At 49.6% G+C, this 25778-nt stretch overlaps 1 protein-coding gene across 8 annotated transcripts in view; it reads right to left on the minus strand.

The window, feature by feature from the left end:
* MYLK (myosin light chain kinase) overlaps nucleotides 1–25778 on the minus strand; it is a 276906-nt gene that overhangs the window by 42844 nt on the left and 208284 nt on the right. For all 8 annotated transcript variants that reach the window (XM_082394846.1, XM_082394844.1, XM_082394845.1 and 5 more), the window contains 4 exons: nucleotides 21595–21681; nucleotides 7879–7929; nucleotides 6989–7116; nucleotides 4879–5032 (listed from right to left, as the gene is read on the minus strand). In XM_082394846.1, the coding sequence (XP_082250972.1) occupies nucleotides 4879–5032; nucleotides 6989–7116; nucleotides 7879–7929; nucleotides 21595–21681 (420 nt within the window). The remainder of the gene's footprint in view (nucleotides 1–4878; nucleotides 5033–6988; nucleotides 7117–7878; nucleotides 7930–21594; nucleotides 21682–25778) is intronic.

Raw genomic sequence — 25778 nt, forward strand, 5'->3', positions numbered from 1 at the left:
GGCCTGGCAAAGACCAGGCAGGCTCAGTGTCTGGGGCCCCGAGCCCCATGCTTCCTTGGAATTCTTTCATGGCTCCCTGGAGACTTGACTAGCAGAATGGGAAATGCTGAGTCTAAAGGAAGGGGCTCCGATGGCACCAGTTCCAGGATTTTCTCTTCAGCAAATGTTCTCACTCCTGGGAAAACGGAGGATCTCATCTCTCCTGCTTCTCTGGGGTAACTGCGCTGGCAGCCTCTGCGTGCCTGTTTGTCTGAAGATGGCCTGTGACTGTGCCTAACCCCACCTGGGCCTCCCTTCACTCGCACCTCAGCAGCCACCTGCAGCTTTCAGAGAACGGCGGGGCTGCAAGGGCCCCCAGGTTACCTACCTGGGTAATCCGGGCCCTTCGGGATTAGGCAAGGCACTTTGCTTACCAAGAATACCCAGCTGGCCAGTGACAGAGCCAAAAGGAGATTCTAAAAGGTCTCTGAACCCTCACTCCAGGGGCCTGTTATTTTCCCAGCTATCAGGCTGAATAAGATCAAGAATGCATCTTGCTTAAGCCCAAGCCAAGCATTACGATGAGAAATCTCCTGCCCTTAAAAATCATGCAAGTTCCAAGCTCAGATAGTATTGGGGGATTACTGGGTATCTGGGATTCTCTCTGCTTTGTTTCTCTCCTTTAAAGATATGCAGAGTGGCCTGTTTTTCTTGTGTTGGACAAGTCGCATGAAGGACTTCATCTGGGTCCAGCTGTTCTCTCCTGCCCGAGAGGCCCCTCCCTCACCCTTCCGAGGCTGAGGCTGGAGGCCCACTCATGGGCAGAGGCCCTCTGTGCATCACAAATTCTGCACTGCCTTTTAACATATAATAATAATAATAAGCCTTCAAAATAGCTAAACATCACTCATTTAAAGTAACTGAAGGAAAGGCTAATTTTTTTAAATGAATTTATGTATTTATGTTTTTATTTTTGGCTGTGTTGGGTCTTCGTTGCTGTGCGCGGACTTCCCATTGCGGTAGCTTCTCTTGTTGCGGAGCATGGGCTCTAGGCACGTGGGCTTCAGTAGTTGTGGCGTGTGGGCTCAGTAGTTGTGGCCCGTGGGCTCTAGAGCACAGGCTCAGTAGTTGTGGCACACGGGCTTAGTTGCTCCGCAGCATGTGGGATCTTCCCGGACCAGGGCTCGAACCTGTGTTCCCTGCGTTGGTAGGTGGGTTCTTAACCACTGCACCACCAGGGAAGCCCAGGGAAAGGCTAATTTTTATCATCATTTAAAAAAATAGGAGTCATAGACTATCTGAAAAGAAAGGGGTACTTTAAAAAACATACAAGAAGAGACGTTTACCGCTGATTAGTAGAAGTTGTGCTAAACTGGCCTTATTTAGCTGGCTTACAAACGGGTGCTTCCAAAGTGCTTGAAACTGTCTGGAGTAGGCCAAACAATTCCTGTTTCATCTCATTTACATTTTACATCTACTTAATCAACCCTGATCAGATAATACACAGATGTCCCTAGAGACATGCAGGTAAACCTGGGCTTAATCCAGATTTACTTTGGACTGATTCTAAATCCATAGGCTCTGAATGAATGTGGATTTGCTGTATCCATCAACGTGAGTCCTCATTTTATTGAGCAATTCTATTCTTAGCTCTCCAAGGGGGAAGCAGACAGAAAGCCCTTCCCCTCCATTCCATTCCCCTCCCAGGACGGCATTTAACATGCTGCTCCTGCCAGCTGGCGGACAGCCACGCCAATGGCCCTGTCAGCACTGGCCGAGGAGAATGAGAAACTCAACCATAAAAGGCCACAACTGCAGCCCGTGTGGTGGTGATGGGGGAGGGGAGCGGGTGGCACCATGGGGAGCATGGGGGCAGGGGGCCCTGGTCGCAGAAAAGCAGTTCCATGGACTTGACCCTAAAGTTCCCCCAGCAGGAGCAGATGAGAGAGAACACCAAGGAAAACTGGAAACCGCTGCCAGCTGACACGTGGGGGTGTGGCACCAAATCAATACTTCAGGTTCCGGTCTAAGTGGAAAGGCGAACTGGATCACTAGCACCAATCCCCCGCCCGCAAAGTGGTCCTGACTCCAGGAGGAGACAATTAAAATAAGCATCCGGAGTCACCACAGAGAGAGCGAGGGGGTCAAGGGTCTCTCCTGTCTTTTATAGAGGAGAAACCTGTTCCCTGAGCCTCTGGTCCACTGGCCTTCCCAGAGATAAAACTCCTGACCTAAGGAAACTGAAGAAAGGGGATCAGATCAAAGAACACCAGGTGAAATCCAAAAATGGGTAGAAGACCTAAATAGACATTTCTCCAAAGAAGATGTACAGATTGCCAACACACACATGAAAGGATGCTCAACATCATTAATCATTAGAGAAATGCAAATCAAAACTACAATGAGATATCATCTCACACCGGTCAGAATGGCCATCATCAAAAAATCTACAAACAACAAATGCTGGAGAGGGTGTGGAGAAAAGGGACCCCTCTTGCACTGTTGGTGGGAATGTAAATTGATACAGCTACTATGGAGAACAGTATGGAGGTTCCTTAAAAAACTAAACGTAGGGCTTCCCTGGTGGCACAGTGGTTGAGAATCTGCCTGCCAATGAGGGGGACACGGGTTCGAGCCCCGGTCTGGGAAGATCCCACATGCTGCGGAGCGACTAGGCCCGTGAGCCACAATTGCTAAGCCTGCGCGTCTGGAGCCTGTGCTCCGCAACAAGAGAGGCCGCGATAGTGAGAGGCCTGCGCACCGCGATGAAGAGTGGCCCCCACTTGCCGCAACTAGAGAAAGCCCTCGCACAGAAACGAAGACCCAACACAGCCATAAATAAATAAAATTAAAACAAAAAACAAAACTAAAAATAGAACTACCATACGACCCAGCAATCCCACTACTGGGCATATACCTTGAGAAAACCATAATTCAAAAAGAGTCATGTACCACAATGTTCACTGCAGCTCTATTTACAATAGCCAGGACATGGAAGCAACCTAAGTGTCCATTGACAGATGAATGGATAAAGAAGATGTGGCACATATATACAATGGAATATTACTCAGCCATAAAAAGAAATGAAATTGAGTTATTTGTGGTGAGGTGGATGGACCTAGAGTCTGTCATACAGAGTGAAGTAAGTCAGAAAGAGAAAAACAAATACCGTATGCTAACACATATTTATGGAATCTAAAAAAAAAAAAAAAAAGGCCATGCATGAAGAACCTAGAGGCAGGACAGGAATAAAGACACAGACCTACTAGAGAATGGACTTGAGGACACGGGGAGGGGGAAGGGTAAGCTGAGACAAAGTGAGAGAGTGGCATGGACATATATACACTACCAAATGTAAAACCGATGATGGCTAGTGGGAAGCAGCTGCATAGCACAGGGAGATCAGCTCGGTGCTTTGTGACCACCTAGGGGGGTGGGATAGGGAGGGTGGGAGGGAGACGCAAGAGGGAAGAGATTTGGGGACATATGTATATGTATATGTGTAGCTGATTCACTTTGTTATACAGCAGAAACTAACACACCATTGTAAAGCAATTATACTCCAATAAAGATGTTAAAAAAAAAGAAAAGAACACCAGGTGAACGGCTTTCGTGTGCACCACGTATGAAGGCCCACAAGTGCTCTAGGCCCAGCCTGCTATCCATCTGCTGCTCATTCGCTGTCCTGAACGCCTGCCACATTGGGGGGCAGTGGGCTGAGCATGACGGACAGTGGGAGGCCAGTTAGGAAGCTAGTTTGATATTTCAGGAGAGAGTTGACCAGGGCATGAAAAACACAGGGATTGAGATGGAGAGGAAAAAGTGACCTTGACAATCAGTCTGGAGACAGACTGTGAACTCAATCCTGGGATGTAGGAGATAAGAAAAAGGGAGTGGATCGGGGATTAGGAGGGCAAGGTGACCTCAGAATGGTAGTCCCAGAAGACTAATGGGTCCTGGGGGTGAGGCTATAGGGAGTTGAAGATTGTTGCCAGGGAGGTGAAGAAGGAGACTCAGAGGAGAGACTGGCTCTTTCAGAGGGTTTGGTCGTGAAGAGAGAGCAGGAGAAAGATGCTAGGGTGGCCAGAGTGAGATGAGATACTGCAGGAGTTATGCGTGCCTGTGCGCATGGCGAAGATGGGAGAGTCCTGGCAACATTTATGGGAGAAATTGGGGAGAAGTTGAAGAGAATGGGGGTGGGGGGTGTTGGAGCCCTCAAGAGCCTGGGGTCCGGAGCACAGGAGAAAGGTGGGAAACACCCAGAGCCTGGAGGGTGGAGTCAGCACGGGGACAGATAGACGCCTGCAGGTGTGGGACCACCAAGCTAAGTAACTTCATGCCTGATGCCTCCTATTTCTCAGAGAGGCCTGCAGGGTAGGGGGGGTCTTGAGGAATGGCTATCTCAGGGTGTGGGAGAGGGCACTGACCAGCACTGATGCCTTGGCTGAGCCTAGACATTGACAGAGCCCAGCACTGAGGCTGCAGATGGATGTGGTCTCTCTGCCGTGCCCCAAACTTAGGCAGAGCGGCAGTGAAGTTGAAAGGCAGCACTGATTCAAGGTGAGGGTTTGCAAGGGGACTGGGGTTGGGGGCAGGCAGTGGACCAGGGGGAGAAGGGGTCACAGGGGCTAGCTGGAGAGAGCTGGAGTGGTAGAGCTCAGAGTCTGGCTAGAAAGGGAAACCGGGAGGGGATTCATAGGAAGAGGAAAACGCTGTGTGTGCAAGGTCTGGGATTCTCAACAAGCATGAAGGGCAGCAACAGTGTGAGAGCAGGGAGTGGGAGAGCATGGAGAAACGGAGCCTGTGGGCAGAGGGAACGCGTGCTGAAGGAGTGGCCCCGGGAGATGAGGCCTGGAAGTCCATCATCCCGCCTTCCCTACGCCCCGTCCCCAGACTCACCCACAACGGTGAGGTTGACCTGGGCCTGCCTGCTGCCCAGCCTGTTCTCCACCAGCAGAGTGTAGCAGCCACAGTGCTCCTGGCGTGCAGCCCGGATGGTGAGCTTGCTGCCATTCTCACTGTTCTCCACCTTGATGTGCTCACTCTCCTGGATCTGGGACAGAGAGTGGGGCAGGCACTGGAGACTTGAGCCAGAAAGGAAGGGGGCTCCGACCCACACTCCTCGCCCCTGGGGATGTGGATACAGCTGCCCGAGCTGCGTGGGGCTGGTCTTGTCTGGACCCTGAGCTTCTCCCTAAGCAGGGAAGACCCCCTAAGGTCTGGACTCTGAGCTTCCCCCTCTCCTGCATCCAGAGCCAAGCTGCCCTGACAGGGTCCAGATCTGGGACAAGCAGGGAGGGTGCTGAGCAGGGTCTGGTGGTCGGGAGTGAGCTGTCACTCTCTGCTCCAGACCGGAAACGGGGTACAGTCCAGCCCCCTCCACTGCTCTGGGATGGGATGGTGGGAGAACACATTTGATCAAAGTCACTTACAAAGCCCACCCAGTGGGTTCTGACCTCTTCTGTGCTGTCAAATACCATAGTCACCAGCCAGATGTGGCTATTCAAATTTTAGTTGAGTGGCAAATAATCCAAATGTCCATCAACGGATGAACAGATAAACAAAATGTGGTACATCCAGAAAATGGAATATTATTTGGCCATGAAAAAGGAATAAAATATTGGTTCATGGTACATCATGGATGTGCCCTGAAAACATAACGCTAAGTGAAAAAACCCAGACACAAAAGAACACATATTGTATGATTCCATTTATATGAAATGCCCAGAATAGGCAAATCCAAAGAGACAGAAAGCAGGTTAGAGATTGCCAGGGTCTGGGGGAAGGGGAGAAATGACTACTAATGGGTCTGGGGTTTCTTTTCGAGGTGATAAAAATGTTCTGGTTGCCCAACCTTGTGAATATATGTACACTTTAAAAGGATGAATTTTATGGTGTGTGAATTATATCTCAACAAAGCTATTATAACAATTTTTAATTAATTGAAGTGTAAAATTCAGTTCCTCAGTTGCACTAGTCACACTTCACGTGTTCAATAGCCACATATGGTTAGTGGCTACTCTACTGGATAACAGACATAGTACAATTACATCACTACAGAAAGTTCTGTTGGATGGAGCCGGGACTTGGCTAAATGTCTCTGAAGAGGGTTGAGATTCCATCTTACTTCAGACACCACTAGCCCAGACAAAACCCAAGCAAACATGCTTTGGGATAAGGCCAGCTTCTCTTCTTCATCTTTTGAGTCCAACCCTTCCTTCTTCCCCAGTACTAGCCTCCCACCTCTGGGCCTCAGGACAATTTGAATGGGTTGGAAATAGAGCAACAGAGGGCTCAGAAGAAGTCATCACACCTTCTGTAGAGTTCCTGATCCAGGGCCAGCCTGAGATCTGGGGCCCCTTCTGATCAGGCACATGGGCACACACTACCAACATGCGATCAGAAAAATGGCCAGGCTCCCCAAGTTTCTCTAAAAGGAACTGGTTGTTTGGAAATTCAAACATTTCCCCGTAGGACTGTTGTTATAAATGGAAGTTAGATTTCTGGGTCAGTAAGCCAAAATTCTGTTTAACGTACAATTTATCTACTCAAATACTCAGGTGCACTTTTATCTCTCCAGCACATGGTAAGTTTAAGTGGTTGCCACAGATAGGGTTCAGTGAGCTGGCACAGAATCACAGAAAGCTCAAGAGTCTGAGAGGTCATTTAGGTCCCTGGTTCGATTTTCCTGACTCCGAGTAGAATTCTAGACAGAGATACCAAAATCAGGTGAGGGCCATAGGTGGTTTCTGTTTTTTCCCTTCATACTCTTCTCTATCACACAAATTGTCTATAAAACAGGCATTCTTGCTAGATGTAGAAGAAAAGGTCATTAAGAGCTCAGATGTGGTGGGTGGGTGACAGGGGTGTGAGAGGCTCTCCCACTTCTCAGGCCCCTGTGATGAAGAGTGACGCTGCCCTTCGTCACAGCATTTCTCATCCCTTTCGGCCCAGAACTGCTCTGCAACTTGTGCGGGTTGTTCTCGGGCCACTGCCCTCTGTTACTGACCTGCTTTCGGAACTTCATCCAGGTGCAGGTGATGGGCTGCGCGCCGGTCACTTTACCAAACAGCTCCACAGGCTCTCCTGCGCGCACCTTTTGGTCCTCAGGAAACTGGATGATCTGCGGGGGCACGGCTGGGGGAGGACAAGGGAGAGAGTGAGCTCCGAGGAGGAGGGAGCCTCAGACAGTCTAATCTCATTCGACGCTGCCAGCCACATTGGTCTGTTGCTCCTCTCTCACCTTCCGGAACCTTCAGGGTAAGACGGAGCAATGACCACTGCTTCAGACACCTGGGCTGACGGACCTGCTAGGTTTGTTGGTCTCTTGATCCTGATTCCCTCAGAAGTGACCCACACAATTTACAAGGCATGATTCTCCGTTTGTTGGTTGTTCTGGAATTTGTGCCTTACCCTAATTTTTTGAATCTGTGACCTTACTCCTTTATTAATTACAGAGCATCTTGCCTTCTAACCTCCAGGTCACCCTGGCTGACAGGCTCAGTATGGTTCAAATCCTCAAATGTCTTTTCATGGAAAACAGACAGGGCTTCCTATAACAGGGACATACAGAGCAGAGCATGAGAATAGCACAAAGTGGATTATCTCCGTAAGGGACAGACTGGAGGACACAGAGGTAAGCAGGATTTCACAGAAGGGATGGGAAAGTATCGTGTGATGCTGTCCATACCAGGGAAGCAGGAGAAAAGGCAAGTAGTGGAAGAGGGTGGGGGACCAAGGTGAACAGAGACTCTTGGAAAAATTCAGCCTGAATAATGCACAGCTTGAATCGGGGAGCAGGGTGGGACCACATCCCCAGTGGTCAGTCTAGCAGAGCAAAGGGTAAACCCCTCATGGCAGATGACTCCCTTGCCCACAAATGTTGCTGTGACCAATTACCTGCCTTCGGAGGTGTCTTGGGGGCAGGTTTCTTTTTCACAGTTGCATCACCTGAAACAAAGAAGTTCACAGGTTATTTCCTGTTATTTTTTTTTTACAAGGCTCCTGAATCCTAGGAGGGCATAGTCTTATCCACTGGCCCCTCATCCAGATAGAGCCTTCCCTTGAATATGTCTTTCTGGAGACCTTGCAGTCTCACATGGACAACCTCATGAGCGAATGAGTATCACTTCTCAACAGGGCCTCTGGAGGGGTCCCTGGAGCCTCCAGGGAGATAAAAACTCTGAAAAATGCTTAAGCTTCCATTGTCCATTTCAATGACAATAACCCCAAACTCACTAACTCTTCTCTTACCCTAACTTTCAGGAAACTCATAAGGGAAATTATGTCAGATAAACTGACTAAATTTAGTCCTTGGTGTGGATCCAAGGGTCTCAGGCTTCCTTTGGGTCACAGACTGTGGACTGTGGCTTTTATTTTTTTTAATGTTTGTTGAATGGATCAATGAGTGAACAAACAAATGAATGAACCAACCAATGCTCTCCTTCATTCTTACCCCCCCATTCTCCAAATAACGCACATAAGAAAAATGACCCAAACAGACCAGTTTTGCCACACAAACCTATTCATTTGTCTAAATAGCAATATGGTGAATATGTAAAAATATCCTCAGCTATCTTCATAGCTTATTTTCATATTTCTTTCAGGTCTTTGTTCAAAAGTCATCTAACATACTTATCCAAATGAAATGAAAACCTACATGCACACAAACACCTGTATATGAATGTTTGTAGTGGGTTTATTTGTGATTGCCAAAAACTAGAAGTTATCCAAATGTCCTTCAACTGGAGAATGAATGAACTGTGGTACATTCATACAAGGAAATACCACTCATCAATAAAAAGGAACAAACTTCTGATATACACAACATGAATGAATCTCAATGATTCATCTTTCTCTTCTGCTAAAAGAAGCCAGATTCAAAGGCTGTGTCCTGTATAATTCTATTTGTAGGACATTTTAGAAAAGGCAAAACTGTAGGGACAGAGAAAAGGTGGGTGGGGAGGGGTTGACTACTAAGGGGCATAGGGCATATTTTAAGGTGTAGAAACCATATCTTGGTCGTGGTGGTAGTTACAGGACTATACGCATTTGTCAAGAACTGTGCAATAGAATGGGTGAATTTTACTGTATGTAAATTATAATATGAAAAATGGGAAAGAGTTGCTTAACCAATGAGATCCTCCCTAACCACACTATATCAAATAGCTGTGGTTTTATAATAGATTGTCCTTGTTTTTAGGAAATATATACTGAAGTATTGAGGATAGAGGATACCACATGTGCAACTTACTTTCAAACTGTTCATAAAAAATAATGTGTATGTAGGTATGTATGTATACGTGTATATGTGTTTGTGAAGAGGTAGAAGGAAAGAGAGGTTGACAAATAGAGGAAGAGAAGGAGAGAGAACATATGATAAAGCAAAAATGATAAAACATTAATATTTGAAGAATGTGAATGAAGGGTATACAAGAAATATTTGTACTATTTTTGCAACTTTTCCATAGTTCTGAAATTACTTCAAAATAAAAGTTAAACAGAAAGTTAAACAATGTTTTATCCAGCCAACATGATGTAGTTGTTCAAATGAGGGAGAAAGAGAAAGCAGCGTCTGTTGAGGAGATGGCTGGGAGGTGGGACACAGGGTGGACCTGAGGACTCGAGATGATCTGACCTGGAGAGAAGAGCCCCATTGATCAGGAACAGAGTGACTCAGAGTAGAGAGTCAGGGTGATGTTTGGTGGAGGGTGGCTGGAGCACAGGGCTGGTTTCAGAGAGCAGTGGCGTGAAGATGGTGTGACAATTTAAAGAAAATTAAAAATTCAGTTCCTCGGTCACACTAGTCGCATTTCAAGTGCTCATAGCCATGCATGTTTAGTGGCTTCCATATTGTGCAGACAGAGAGCACTGCTATCATCACAGAAAGTTCTATTGGACAGTGCTGGTCTAGAATGTCAAGTTTGAGAGTTAGGTCTCTGTCCTGAGTAACAGGGAGTCCTGACACAAACAGCAGTCCAACTGGGCTAGAGGACCCCTGGAGGTCTTTCCAGTTCCAGGGCACAAGAATATCCAATTAGGAGGCTATTGCCATACTCTTAGGAGAAACACATCAAGGTCCAGCCTTGGCAAAGGCAGCAGAAAAGAAAATACCAATAAGAGATGGAAGAAAAGTTAAAAGAATTTAGGGGCTAAACAAGAGGGAGGAACAAAGATTTCTCAGGGACTTCTTGCTTGAATAAATGGGAAAAATTTTATCGATGGAACGTGGAATCTAGGAGTGAAAGACGAGGAGTTTGGCTTGGCTCAAGAAAATGTGGTCGATGAAAGAGTTTAATCTGTGTATTGGCTAGAAGCCCAGGATCAGAATTCTAGAGATAGTTGGTGGAAGCTGAACGAGAAAGATTTCGGGATCCAACATGCAATCATTAATGGAAACTGTGAGGATGGGTCAGTTCTTTGGGGAAAAGAGTACAGTGAAAGATGAGAAGGGGCCAGGGTCTGATCTGAGGTGATGTTCGCAGGGAGCAGCTGGGATGAAGGAGAGCGGCTGTGGAAGGACTGTCCCTGAAACCCAGGGTGGAGGAGGGTGGGCACCGGGAAGATACGACCAGCATCAGGTGATGGGTGGTATTTGAGAGGGCAGGTTCTGTGGGATGGTGGGGTCAGAAGTTGCTCTAGAGTAGATTCTCAAGGAAACAGCTAGGGAGTCAACTAATCCATCAAGAATTCCAGAGGTGAAAGGGATAAAGAGAAGCAGGGTGAAGAAGAGGAAATGTCAAGCTAACGTTTCTTCCAAGGTGAGAGAGAAGAGAACAGGTGTGAAAGCAGAAGGCTAGGACTAGGTGGAGAGGGAGAGCCCAGAGATGCTGGCAGGGAAGAGCCTGGGAAAGCCAGATCCCTCGGGAGTGGGTACTGGATGGGACACGGAACCCTCAGAAATAGCTGAGCCACAAAGCCCCCTGCTCCTCTGCACCCAGGGCAGCTGGAAGGGAGACGGCACAACTGGAAGAGAGCAGCCCTCGAGGGAAGGAAAGAGGGGCTCCTACCAGAGCCGGGATCTGACCTCCTGGGAGAGGGAAAGCCATCTCTTCAGAGCAACTGTGTGGAGGGCTGTTGTTATGGGCTGAGTGGTGTCCCCCGCAGTTCATATGTTGAAGCCCTAGCCCCCAATACCTCAGAATATGACTATATTTGGAGACAGGAACTTTAAAGAGGTGATTAAATTAAAAGGAGGCTGTTAGGGTGGGCCCTAATCCAAACCGACTGGTGTCCTTATAAGAACAGGAAATTTGGGCACACGGAGAGACACCAGGGATGCACACGCAGAAAAAGGGCCGTGTGAGGCAAGAAGCCCACCACCTGCAGGCCAAGGAGAGAGGCCTCAGGAGAAACCAAACCTGCCGACACCTGATCTCGGACTTCCAGCCTCCAGAACCGTGAGACAATACGTGTCTGATGTTTAGGTCACCCGGTCTGCGGTACTTTGTTATGGCAGCCCTAGCACACTGCAGCTGTGGATGAGCTCTGGGGCCAGGGAAGGAGGGTGCCAGCCCCTGGAGTCGTGGGCTAGGAGTTAATCAGGAGGCAAGCAAGGGCACAAAGTGGAAGCAGATGACTCCAAAGTGCCCCCCTATACTATTCTTGGGGGTTCTGGGTAAACCTACCTGGCCAGAAGTAGAGCCTGAACTAATAGCAATATTTCTATGTTACAGTTAAATAAGATTGAAGGCCAAAGTTTTATGGTAGTTCTACAAATTTCGAGCATCTCCTGTTTGAATTGGTTAGCATTTGAAACTGGTTTGGTTCCTATCAGTGACAACTATTTGAAACGTTAACAATGTTCTGTATCCTATTCTATACATATTTTATAGGACCGTCTGCTGAAGTCCATTAATTGCATTCTGGGCTTAGGAGAACATATTTAATGGATTAGAAAGCAGAGTCACTGGATTCTAAACCTGGTTTCTCGTAGAGAGCTAGACTCTGCAAGTTGAGTTTCTAACCCATGATGTCATCATCCTTTTTCTCATTGGGTTCTTACCCCAACCAAACACAAGCAGGGCACTTCACGTTGTTTCCATTTCATGAAAAAGGAGATGGATTTGAATAAAAGTCAGATGACTTGCTGGGTTTATAAAACGACATGTGGCCAAGTTAGAAACAGGACTTAACCCTCTTGCTGCCCAGAGTATGGCTGCTTTCCTCCTGTTTCCTCTTGACTCCACCTGACACTCTGCCCCATCCTCAAATCAGGTCCTTGAAACCTTTCTCTGTCCTTTTACAGAAATGCAGTGGGCGTAGGCTCTGGCACTGGACTTGGGTTTGAATACCGCCCTGTTACTTCCCAAGCTGTGTGACTTAGAGCCTGTTATTTAACCTCTTGGAGCTTCAGTTTCCTCATTCAAAGAATGTGGGAAGAATAAATAAAATTTGTTGTAAAGAATTAAGGTACATTGTAAAGAAGGTATAGCAATAAAGTGCAAGCTCTAACACCAGCCCTACCACCCATTCACCTTTCTTCCCAAACACATCCCCAGAGGACTGCTCTGTACTTTCCTTCACCTGTTTAGTCTCCACACTGTTGGTCAGGTCAGCTTTATACCTACACGAGGTCGCTCATGCTGCACCTGAAGCTCCTTCCCCAGTTCAGGTCCTCAGTAGAGGGAAAATTCTTGCTGGTCCAGATGCCCAAGCTCTCAGTACTTCTTGGGCCACTAACTAGTTTCTTTTCCTCTGGATGCACCCTTCTTATCTTACTATTGCTGTCAGCCCTTTGTCCCTCGCCCCCTTCTCCAGCACCGCAAACTTTCTGTGCTAGCCATTGTCAGAGAGGAGTATCACAGAAGGAAAATAAAATCCAACCATCTTTGCAAACCCCAGACACAGGGTGAGGCAAGGAGGGCAGAGTGTCCTCGCTCTCCTTGCCACTGGGTCTGTCCTCTCCCAGACAGTCAGCCCTAGGTGGCACACCCCTCCTGGTACAGCACTGCTCCCCAAACTCTAACTCCACAAACTTCTCTGAGTTCCTTTTTTATATCCCTCTTTCTGCTGCCCTCATTTTTCCTGGAGCCCAGACCTCTCTCCTGGGCCCACCCATACATCCCACTACCTGACACCATCTCCCTAGGCACATACCGCAAACCCGACACATCCAAAACCAAATCCAGTTCTTCTTCCCATGCTGCTGTTCATCCCCATTTCTCCCAAGGCCCCCTCCCTGCCCATATCCGGTCACGAACTGACATCTTTCAATTCCATCAGCAAGACAACCTCCTTGGTCCCACTTCCACATCCCCGCTGTCACCATTCTAGTCCTAACTGTACCACCTCCTAGACCTCTGGTCCCCTGTCCCCACACTAACAGGTCCATCACTCAGTGGCCAAAATGGTCTTTCTCAAACGCAAGTCTGATGTCACTCCACTGTTGAAACCTCTCCAGTGGCTGCCCACTGCCTCTTAGGATCAAGTCCAACTCACCAGACAAGGGCCTTCAAGATTTGTCCCCGACTTTCATCCCCAGCCTTCTTTCTAACTCTTGGGGAACACCCTCACCCATGCCCTGTATGCTTAGTGTCAGTGGTTCTCAAAATCTAGCATGCATGACGATCACCCGGGAGACTTGCTGAAAACACGGACTCCTGACCTTCCTGGGGTGTGGATGTTGCTGGTTCCTGTGCCAGCTTCTGGGGGGCACTGCTCTGTACTCTACACTGAAGGCCTTTCAGCTTCTGCAATGCCAGGGTTTTGTTGTCAACTCTTTGCTGACTCTTGCACATTCTGGGACAGGTCTCAGCTCACGCATCACTGCTGCCAGGTTGGGTTCCATGCCCCTCCAAGGCAGTTCAATCAGCAGTCATCACAAGGCACTGCAATTGCAGAAACCTGCCCCCAACATGCATATACCCCAGCAAGCTCCCTGGGGACAGGAACAGGGCCCATCCTGTTCATTTTCTGTATCCCCAGTGCGTAGCTCAGTACCTGGCACAGGCTAGAAAACCGCTCTTAAAGGAATGAATGGAACCCCCGAGGATCTCTGTTAACATGGGAATTCCCGAGAACACTCCAACCCACCCCTGGGCTCTGATGCTCAGAGATAAAGCCCATTGGCTTGAATCCATGTGCAACTTTCCACAAAAAGGAGAAGGTCCCTTGCTCTGTTACCAATTAGATCAAAGCTGCCAGGTGCTGGGCCTTCCACCCCAGACAGGGGACTGAGGCTGGAAGAAGTGAAGCAGCCCAATAAAAACATCACAAATCAAAGCACTGAATTTAGAAGGTTCCTGGGAAACATGGGGCTGGGCTGGGAAGGCTGGCCTCCAATTGTCTGGGTAATCCATCTTCTGCTTTTGCCCCAGCCTGCCCCCACCCACCTAGTCCTGGCCTCATGAACCTTCCTCTGCCCTGGAAGGGCAGAGGTCGGCACCCCACAGATGTTTCCAGACTGCTCAATCTGAAGACACATGAGTCCCTCTCTCCAGTGATCTCCGGAAAGATCAGAGCCAGCAATTGGTAGATATTTACAGAGCCTGAAGGCGGGTCTTACAGCTTCAAAAGGGCCTGAGATAATGGAAAGCCAAAGGGAATTGGGGAGGTGGCATGAACAGCCCAGGGTACAGGGAGGTCCCTGGATCTCTGCCTCTCTGGGGACATTTCCTTTTTTAGGTAGCTAGCTAAAAATAGACATCAAACCCTTCACAATTCCCAAAATCAGCATTAACTTTCTGCCACAAGCTCCTGAAGGGGATTCGGGTTGGGTGACGTGTGGAGGGAGAGCACCCACCCTGCAGGGCTGTGTCAGAACAGGAGGGTGGAGGTGAGGACCTGGGGATGGAAGGCTGAATCTCACTGTCCTGCACTGGGGGAGGCTCAGGGCTCCAGGGGACTTGAAAACCCCCCAACAATGTCCCTCTCCCTCCCCCCACACACATTAGGCCCTTTCCAACCCCTCCTTACAAACCTGTGGAAAAATATTAGTCATTTTCCCAGAATGAACATCTCTGGGCAAATTTCCTATACACAGCCCCTCATAGCAAAGGCTGTCACGTAAGAAGATTCCAGAGGAACACCGCTCCTCTTGTTACTGCAAACACCCAGCCCTGAGCCCCCAGGGCACAGAACATCAGGACAGCTGTGAAAGAGGCAGCCCAGCATGGCCAGGACAGCAGTGTCGGTGTTGCTTGATGGGCATCCTCCAGGCCCTCGCCTGGGAGGACCCATCCTGCCACTGAACTGGCTTGTGGGAGACAGTGGAAGAGCTGGGAAGGATCTGGAGGTGGCAGCCCAGGGGTGGAAGCACAGGTCCACATGCGTGGTGTGGTGGAGGGTGGCATGACCACCATCACTCTTCAGAGACCAGTATTTTGGTTGGGAGTAACCAGGAGTTGGTGCCAGCTTTCAAAGACATTCATGGAAATACCCCCACTTCTCTCCCAGGGTCCCACATCTTTCCCTGTCAAGCAAGTCTTGATGCCAAGTCTTAACCTCTCCAGCATTTCCTTCCAGCCCTCTGAATCCTGGAGAGAGTTTGATCAAAAGAAAGATTTGATCCTGGAGAAAATCTTCTGGATAACTGGACACTGCTTTTGATATCCAAAGATGCTTTCAAGGTGACTGACTTTTGGTTTCATAGAGAGACACATACAGGAGACCAAGGCAAAGATATCTAAGAGCATCGTAATCTGGGATAGTAGTCAGTGAGGTCAAAGTGACCGATATCAGAGGTGAAGCTCAAGGCCAAGGCCAGGCATGGAATATAAAGTGGTGTCCCACCTGCATCCTCCCCAGATCCCAGAAGCAGGGGAACTCATAAATACATTTGAAAAGTGAAATACTTGTTATATCCCTACTTCACACCAGGCACTGAAATTTCAGAGATGGAGGAGCACTGGTTCCTGTCCCCTAGTTGTAAAAGCACCTTGTGGATGTTCCTCTATCTCTTTTCTAAAAGACCGTCAGCTTTACGGACTGATAGGAGGAACCCCTGAGCCTGTTATCGCACCGGCAGTACCTCTCTGTATTTTCTCAAACCATCCTTCAGCCCCATCAATGCCTCTCTCACACAAAATTCCAGTCAGATCCCCTCCAGCTGGACACCCTGAGCCTGGACTCTATGCATATGGCCTCCTTCCCATCAGGATATCTCTGCTGCTGTGTGTTCATGCTTGCTGGAGCTTCCACCCTTCATGTACCAGATGATACAGAGGGTGTTGGCCAACCCCACCTGTGCTGTATCACTCCAAAGAAAAGCATTCTATTGAATGGCTTGATGTCAGAGCTGGAAAAGGCCTGGGGGGTCAGTCGGAGAAAGTCCCCATTTGACAGGTGCAGAGGGAGGAAGGGCTTTGACTAAGGCCACGTGTTCAATTAGAGGCAGAACCAAGACGTTCATTTCCTGCTCTCCAGCCCAGGGGCTGTTTGGCTATGCCCTGTGCCTGAGCACTGCCCCACCGGGCACAGTAAATGGGCATCTGGAGGTCCAACAAGGAAGGGTATTGCTGTCTACCCATGCCCCCCATCCCTGTCACAAGTGGAGGATACTTCTCCCCTGGGCCCATGCACGTCTCTCTTGTTCTCTCTCCAAAGGTGGGAGACGACCCACTCTGGGCTGGAGGAGTGCATAAAGTTTTCCAGGAGTGCTGAGACTGAATTCCCATCAAGATGGGGGAAAGCAGCCATAAAGGATAGTGGGACAATTGACAAAAATTGAATATGGGACCGTGGGTTAAACAGTATCGGTTCAATGTTAAATGTCCTGATTTTAATAATTGCATTGTAGTTATGTTCTTAGGAGATACACAGTAGATATTTAGAGGTCAAGGGCATGATGTCTCTATTTGTAAACGGTATATATATGTCTATATGATGAATGGTGAATATATATGAACAGATATAGTGTATATATAGTATATATACAGTGTATATAGATATATAGATATGAATATTTGATGAATGGTGTATATATATATATGAGTTTATACACAGAGAATGACAAAACAATGGAACAAAATGCAAATAATTGATGAACCTAAGTAAAGGGTGTATAAAAGTTTCTTGTACTATTCGTGCACCTTTTCCATAAATTTGAAATTATATCAAAATAAAGTTAGAAAAAAATTCCCATTGAGAGGCATGCAGCAAAGACCCTGACAGGTCTCAAGATCCAGGGAAGCAGGGAAGCATGCCGGCTGTCACCCTCTTCTCCCCCCAGCTCTGATGGCAGTCAGACCTCTGTCCCCGCTGGTGGACAGCGTCCACTGTGTGGGCAGCACAAGGGATGGCCCTGAGACTATGGAAGGCACGGGGTGGCGTGGGAGGAACGGAGATCAGGGTTGCCCTCACAGTGCCCACATGTAACTAGCTGTGAGCTGTGAGACTCTGGGCAAGACAGTTTAGTTCTCTAAGACTCAGATTTGCTCATCTGTAAAATGGGAACAACTATTTGTAGCTCAGTTGAATAAGACTTGCCTGAAGTGACATAGATTGAGTGGCTAAGATGATGCCTGTTGCATGGGTGCTCAAAAAACTCTTGTTTTGGGGCTTCCCTGGTGGCACAGTGGTTGGGAATCTGCCTGCTAATGCAGGGGACACGGGTTTGAGCCCTGGTCTGGGAGGATCCCACATGCCGCGGAGCAACTAGGCCCGTGAGCCACAACTACTGAGCCTGCGCATCTGGAGCCTGTGCTCTGCAACAAGAGAGGCTACGATAGTGAGAGGCCCGCGCACCGCGATGAAGAGTGGCCCCCGCTTGCCGCAACTAGAGAAAGCCCTCACACAGAAACGAAGACCCAATACAGCCAAAAATAAATATAAAAATAAATAAATAAATAAAAGATTACTATTAAAAACAAAAACAAAAACTCTTGTTTTGTGCGATGGGCAGGTGACTGAATCGGGGGCCCTCACGATAGTACCTGCGCATTCCTCCCCCCAGTCTCCCCTCACAAGAGGAGTGTTACAGTTCCTCCTCAACCAAACCACATTCCTCTCCTCTTTCATAACCTGGCCTAGCGTTTCCCTCATCCCAAAATCTTCCCAGACGACGCCCTCCTCACTTCTGTACTTGTGAGTTGGTGTCTGGCAGGTTAACTTGTACTCTCGTCAGTTTTCTCTCATCCGGCCCCTTGGGTTTGGGCAAATCAGCTTGGCTTTTCCCTCAAGCTCCCCAGAGCTAGGCAGCAGCGGTGCCCCCAGGGGCTCTCAGGCCAGTGTGGACAAGCACCGTCCACGTTCACACCTGACAGCTCCCTCACAGGACCGAACATCCGAGCTGGGGAGGGGAGGGCATGCAGACAGGGATCTGGCCACCATCTATTTGACAAGGAAACCACTCAGCCTTCCCTCGGTCACTGGAGGAAAGATGGATTCCCTGGTTAGATTAGGTACTTCCCAGCCCTTGATGAAAATGAACACACATACACAGCCAGACCACTCAGCAACGTGAGAATCTGGGCTTTCTCATGGAAACAGAGATGTCTGGGACTGGGGACGGCAATGCTAAGAGAAAAAGGCAAGTTGCAGAGGTGTACAGACGGCATAATTCCATTTCTGTGAGAAAAAAATCCAACTGAAATATTTACATGTGTATATGTGAATATTCAGAAAAAAGTAATTGTGAATATATTTGAGGAGGTGAGTGAAATTAGGGGTAGGATGAAAGAGGGCTTTCACATTGTACTTGGTAAACTTCTGTACTAGTTAAAATGTTTAAACAAGAAGGCATGCATATTTAACTTATGTAATTGATAAATCATATAAATTATCCCCCAAAGTGAGAAAAGAACTGGGGGTGCAGGCCTAAAAGACACCCCCTTCATTCCCTATCTCTGGGCAGCTGCCTTCTCAGGAGCCTCCTGGGAAGGAAGCCCCACGGTGGTACACAGGCACCCAGGAAACTCTGCAGGTTTCTAAGGAAAAAATGCTGCTAATGCTCTCAGTGCCCCAGGGAGTGACAGGCTGGGATGATGGGGGGCAGGAGGCGTGGGCCAGCAGAGGGTTTCAACATGGCCATTACTATACATAGAGACACACACTTCCATTCTTTCGGGAGTAAGACATCTGTCTGTAACTCCAACGTGAAGGCTTTCTACACAGAGTGAAATTCCCCTTCAGCAGACAAGCAGTGTCAGCTGGAGTTGATGCAGTCACGAATGTGTTTGTTTGCCACGGAGATGAAGCGCTTTCAGCTGCCCCTCCCTCTGAGCAGCACCGCCCACTGAGCCCCTTTCTCTGCACCCTTCGGAGGGGAAAGAACCATGGCGTCCAGACTCCACCAGAGCATCTTGCTCTCTCCCTAAAGGCAGGTGATGGAAGTGCCCTGAGGACCTGGGCCGGGGGCCCGCGGTGGTTCCACATTTAATGGAGTTAGTAGAGGGGACCCGGTTCTGCTTCTCAAGACCAGCGGTGCAAGGGCACCGGGCTTCCCTCTGGACAGCTGGTTTCCAGCCTGGCTGACAGCACCTTGGAATGGCCCAGGAGCGTAAACATACATTGAAGCCAGGGTCCCACTGCCAGAGATTCTGATCTCTTTAGGCTGGGGTGCAGCAGGGAGCAGTGGTTTTAAATGCTCCCCAGGTGAATCTAACATGCAGCCAGGGTGGAGAGCCCCTGCCCTGGAAGTGCATGATGACAGCTTGGCTGGGGTTTTCCACAGCCTTCTCTTCTCCAGGGCAAAGAGCCCAGGTCCCGGGCCAGCTCACTGTCTCCAGTTTGTTTTTCTCTTTCACGGCTCTCCTCTGACCCCACCTCACTTCCCTCGGGATCTCACCGGAATAGATGTGCCAGAGCTGAGGACAGGAGGCTGCTGACCTCCCAGCTAGAACTCCAGGCACTCCTGCTTCTGCCCCCAGGAGAGAAGAACAATCGCATCAGACCCAGTTCACCATCACTTGGCGCTCTTATGAGATCCCATGTCTCTCCCGAGGACTTTTTCCCATAACTAAATAGAACACAGGCCCAAGAAATCCTTTCGGAAGATAAAATCATTAACCCATTCTCACTAGGTTTTTCTTAGAATTGTTTATGCATTGTCAACAACTTATTATTAAATGTCCACTTTTGATAATCGGAGGCTCCCAGTGGTTAAATATCCATGAGAAATTATCATTCCAATTTGGCTGCCCTGGTATGTGCATGAGGAACCCAAACTCCTCATTGGGAAGGTAAATAGGTTGCTTTGAAGAGATGAGAATAAAACTAAGTTACAGAACACTGCCTTGTAATGGAAAAAGAGAGGCAGCCTTTGAATGAATCTAGCTCACTTCCCTTTATTAGTGTGGGTAATTAAGAGTTTGTCTTGTCTTTTGCTCTTTTAAAACACAGAGAGTGTTGGGGGATGCCCAAGCAACCCCATATCTTTTGTTAAAATTGGAGTTTTCGAAGCATCCTTCTAATAAAATTAGACCAATAATTGATCAGTAGCGGAAGCCAGGGCTGCATTATGCCCTTTGTGGAGTCTAAGCACTTTTACCTTTGAAGGCTCCTTCCCTTCACTAAAGAAAAAAAAAATGTATATACTTACATACATACATACATAAATTATATTTTACAACTGCATTGGTATAAAGATGAATATATTAATGTTATGAATTAAAACATTTTCTTTGACCTAAAAGTTAAATTTTTCCCTAATTTTATAAGATATTGAAATATTTTTGTGGGCCTGTAAAAGCACTGTGGACCCTAGGCACAGTGCCTAAAAGCTTATAAGGGGTTCTGGGTGAAGCCAAGATCCAAAAAGAGGGAGAGAGTCAGGCAGAGTCATAGGAGAAGCCCCTTCCCTGCTTGGCTATTTAGACCACAGCTGCAAGTTTGTTCTAAGAGATGCTGGTAAGGCCTTTCTATGAGCAGGTCACGGCACTGGCATCCTGAAAGGTGCACCCCTAAGTTGGCCCAGCCGGAGGCCCACGGAACTTCAAAAGGAGGAAGGAGGATGAGACACAGACACATCACCGTGACCCTGGGAAGAGGACAGCCAACGGCAGAAGGGGGATGCTGAGTGCTATGGGGGCTCACAGGAGGGACGAGTTCCTTTCAGCTGGAGCGAAGACGAGCTCAGGGATGAGATGACTTTTCAGTGGGAGTCTGTCCCACAAGAGAGGTGCCAGAGCAAAGGCACGAAGGGAGGAACACAGGGGTGTCCGGTGCACACAGAGGAGCTCAGTTTGGCTTGAGGATGAAATAGGAGTAAGGAGCTGGGGGGCAGCGCTTGGAAAGAAAGGCTGAGGCTGGATGTCAGAATGTGTGCCCACACGTGGCAGGTGTGCCAGGATGGCAACGCGTGAGAGGTTCACTTGCACGGGACTGGTGGGCTCTGGGGACCGCTGGGCACTCCAACCAGGAGTGATCTGATCAGAGCCACTGTGTAAGAAGGTCTATGTGGCAGGAAAGACTCAACTGGGAGAGATTAGGAGAAGGTCTCCCAGGGTTGTTGGTGGGAAGCAGAAGGGGTCTGAGTGACGCTGCCAGAGGATTTGGTTCTGTAACACCACTCAGGCCTTGGAGAGGTGGGAGGGGAGAGAAAAGGCCAGTGGCTCGGTCACCGGGAGCTCACAGGGCGCCAGGGTGGTGGCAGGGGCCAGGGTCCGAGGAGCACAGGCAGGGAAGCGGCCGGCCCTCAGTCCCGGGTTTGCCTGGAAGAGCTGAACGAGTACTTACTCTCCGTTCCTAGCATGGAAGGAAGAGAGCTCTTTGGCCTCCGGGCTTTCATCTCCGGGGCCTTGGCGTTCTCACTGGTGGGGGCATCTGGAACAAAACAGGTAACGACAAACATGAGTAGGCAGCTGCCCAGGGAAGGAAGCAGAAGAGGCATCGCAATAAACATCCCACCTCAACGCCGACAGGTCCTCCCCGTCCCGGCTCCACTCTGAGGGCCCTCAGCGCCTGCTGGGCAGGCCAGGCACCTTCCTCTCAAGAGCACCAAAGGAGGAGTGTCCTCGCCACCCGGCCTTAGAAATCAGGTGCAGCGCACAGCTGCCCCGAAGACGGATGGACAAGCTATCCTGGGAGCGGGGTAGCGCTTTCGCCTCTGCTGCAGGCACGGGCCGCCAGAATCGCATCACTGGCAGGGCTGGGGGACAGTCAGAGCCCCTCTGCTCGCCAATGCCTATCTTTTCCCTTCACTGGGTCTTAACTCACTTGGGCTAAACATTCTGGATTTCCAAAAGCCCGCTCTGTGTAGAGAGGTCTCTTGAACGGAGGAAGCAAGGGATGGGTTGCTGCCCTGTTCTCATGGTCTGGAGGGGGCTTGCGGCCTGTTGTCTCTGACTCTTGTACCGAGGGACACTGACAGTCAGACCTCCGGGCCAGATGAAGGCCTCTGAGCAGGCGGCCGGCATGCCTCGTGGGCTCTGGACTGAGCCTTGGAGCCCTTGTGGGGGCTGCTGCACCCTCCCCAAAGCAGAGCCACTGGAACCCTGCGGCGGCAGCCTCTGGGCAGAGCTGAAATGCTGCCCGGGTGAGCGCACAACTCCGCGGGGCTGTCCTCCACTCCCCCTCTTCCCATTCATGCCCAGTGTGGAAGATGCCGGGGGAAACCCTCCCTTGTCAGGGCAGCAGGGTGACATAGCGCTGGGCTGGGTGGGAAAGGCCCTCACTGGGCCGAGAAGAGACTGGCCTCTAGCAAGCTGCCGGGACCGGGATAAGGAGCTGGCTGTACCGCTATCACTAGGCGCCAGCATTTTCCCCGCAAGGAACTCTCTTCAGGGACTACGCTGGGAGGGAGCCTCCCCCTCCGAGCCCCTTCCTGTGCATCCTTTTCCTGCTCCTGAAGAGGAAGCGCAGAGGGAGAAAGGAGGGGGTGGGACTTTCCAGCTGAGGCTTGGCCACATTCCTCAGGCCTGTCTGGGGAGGAAGGGCCATCTCCCTGTCCCCGCCTCCACGGTGGGGCAATCCCAGACTCTAACACGTGCTCTCGCCTAGACTGGGCTTCTGGGGCTTTGCAGGGTGGGCTCGGAAGCACAGAACTAGGGGCTGGGCGGGTACACTGCCCCGGCATGCAGACTCTTGGTGCTCCCGTCTGGATGCATTACTCCTTCTAGATGGCATTTGGATCCCTTTCCTGCTCCAGAATGTGGGTCTGTCCATATAAATTCCTCCAAACCAGTCAGGCTTCCTTCCCAACTCAAGGCCTGCCCACTCTCCATTAGCTGGGTAATCCAGGAACGGAGGCTCGGGCACAGCACACAGGTCTCCAAGACCGCGGGGACAGTTCCCCACTGCAGTCGGCCAAAAGCTGTACATGTGTAACTACAGGAACGATTAAACGTAATCCTTAAGTAGAACTTCCCAGCAGTATATTTCAGGGGATGGGGCTGAAGGAACGAAGCTGGAAGAAATTCCTTTGAGCAGTGCTTGATAACCCGGCCCCCTACCCTGCCTCCATTCCCCACTGTGTGTTACTCTTCTGCCACCTTTCGTAAGAGCAAAAGAGCCCCAGATGATGAGTCAGGGGTCCCTGCCATCCGTAGCTGACACAGCCTGTTTCTGTCTCCTCAGTGGGCCACCCACCCACCAGGTTCTGTGTGGACATGGGTGGAGGAGCAGGAAGTCCCATGGGGAGGGGATGATTTCATTTTTCTTACATTTGGTATTTTCCCCGGACATAGTGGTCATTCTCAGCTACAGAACAAACCTCAGTACGCATTTATCAACCTCTGGTTCTCAACCTTAGCTGCACATTAGAAGCACCTGTACCTAGGTATCTCACTCCCCAGATCCTGGTTTAATTGGTCTGGGTGGGGGGCTGGGAGTAAATAATATGCCGCCAGGTTGAAAACTCCTAGTCTCTCTCCTCAGAGGGTGTGTGTGTGTGTGCGTGCGCGTGTGTGCATGTGTGTCTGTGGGCGTGTGTGTGTGTGTGTGTGTGTGTGTGTGTGTGTGTGTGTGTGTGTGTGTGTAGAGGTGAGGGTGGGTCTCAGGGACTATTCCTGCCCATGCTTCCCTTGATATTTGCAGATCAGGCTGCCATAAACCAAGGTCATGGGGTGAGTCTATGGTTCCCTTGTCTGGGGCTCTCCCTTCTTCCCTTCCTTCAAGACCAGCACTTCTGACAGCACCAATGACAATTTAAAGAAAGGAACACTCAGAAATTTCTTTGTTTTCCCCCCTTTTAAGGAAGAGGAGGCGAGGACAGGGTGTGCACAGACAGTCCTCGCTTCCTTGGCATAAGTACTCGCTTTGCCGTCTTTTTCCCACTGAGTGCCGGGGCATAAGAGGAGGGAGACAAGGAAGGACCAAGATTTTTTTTTAATTGATGGGGAAACTGAGGCATAAGCAAGCAAAGGAGGAGAGGCCCAGTTTTCCTGGGCTCCTGAAAGAAAGGAGACAGGGACTGAGATTCCTTCTCTCCTCGTGGGGTCATGGTGGGCTTTGCTTCCAAGCATCATTAGAGTAGGGATGGAGAGAGGAGGGCTCTAGGTGCAGCTTTGTCATCAGCAATCCTGGGATCGTGGGCAAATAATTTCAGCTACCCCGGGTCTCTGTTTCCACATTTGTACAAGGGAAACTACACTTATTTTCTCTGCCTCACAGCACTACAAGGCTCTAGGGAGAGGACGCGTGCCACGGTGATCATTTACCTGTTCATTCATGTCTCCTGTTCGCCGCATTTCCTCGCCTCCTTCCCAAATCCGCTTTAGAATCCTCCACCTTCACAAAGCCCTCCCCATAGGCCCCTGCTGCATGTTTCCTGCCTCCTCATCCGTCCTCAGCTCTTGGGTGCCTGCTTTACACTGACTTGTGAGTACACCACCCCGTCATGTGCTTTGAGCCTTGTTTGTAGATGTTCCTTATCTTTCCATCTGGCCGTGAGGAAAGGGGCTCAAGTTTCCCTGGCAGATCAGGCACACCCCCAGACTTGGAGCCCCACAGGGGTGGAACGAGCCCCCTCTTCCCTCTGCAGCACCCCCGCCCCCTGTGGGCTGTGCCTGCACCACGAGCCACTAGCCGTCAGTCTGTCCGTGAGAACTGCAGCAAGGAGTGGGCTGGGAGGACCACGTGCTTAATCAGAACCAGCTTTGTGCTCACATGGCTGCCCAGGGGATAAAAATAATAGTAATAAAAGTTTAAGAGCAGCGTGTATTTTCTGTCTATTTTAATCAGTTTGTGATGAAATTGAACTCCATTTCTAGATCTGGGCCCCAGGGCTGGAGTCCTTTGCTGGTCTGCTGGTGCCCCCAAAGAAGCAGCAGGGAGGAAGGTGGTGGTGTGAGGAGTGGGGGGGGGGGCCTCAACATAGAGAGGAAAACGTGTCCTTATATGGACAATGCCTCACCCCTTCCACTCCTGGGTTAGCTCTGGGCTCAGCCTTCCAACACAGCATTTCTTCTTCTGTCTCCCCCAAGAGAGGTCATTCCCAGAGCTGCAACCCTAGGCAGGGGGAGTGAGGTCTTGGGAGGCTTTTGGGAGGGGGGTCTGAGTTTCCAGGAGCCCCAGAAGGGGCAGGGCAGAGGGGTTGGCCTCTCTCTCTCTCTCTCTGTCTGCCCAGGAGCGAGCAGCATGCTGGCAAAATCAGGAGGGAGAGAGCTCTGGTCAGGATGAGTGCCTTCCTGGCTCTGCAGGCCGGTGACTGTGAGTCCTTGGGCAAGTTCCTGACCTTCTTCACCAGGAAAAAGGGAATAACAACACCCCAACAGAGGAGTGAATGAGATGTGGAGTAAGAGCTGGCATTTACTGGGTACTCAGGCCGTGCCTGGCACGATGCTAAATGCTTTATACCCGTGTTTCAGGTTGAACCACACCATTCGCCAATATTCAAGTGTTTTGACCTACTAAAATAGCAATTTTATTTAGTTCAACCTAATACATTTTAGCTGCCTGAGACAATATAAAGAACAAATGGG

The sequence above is a fragment of the Balaenoptera borealis genome (assembly GCF_965194805.1).
Source record: "Balaenoptera borealis genome assembly, chromosome: 5".
NCBI lineage: Eukaryota > Metazoa > Chordata > Mammalia > Artiodactyla > Balaenopteridae > Balaenoptera > Balaenoptera borealis.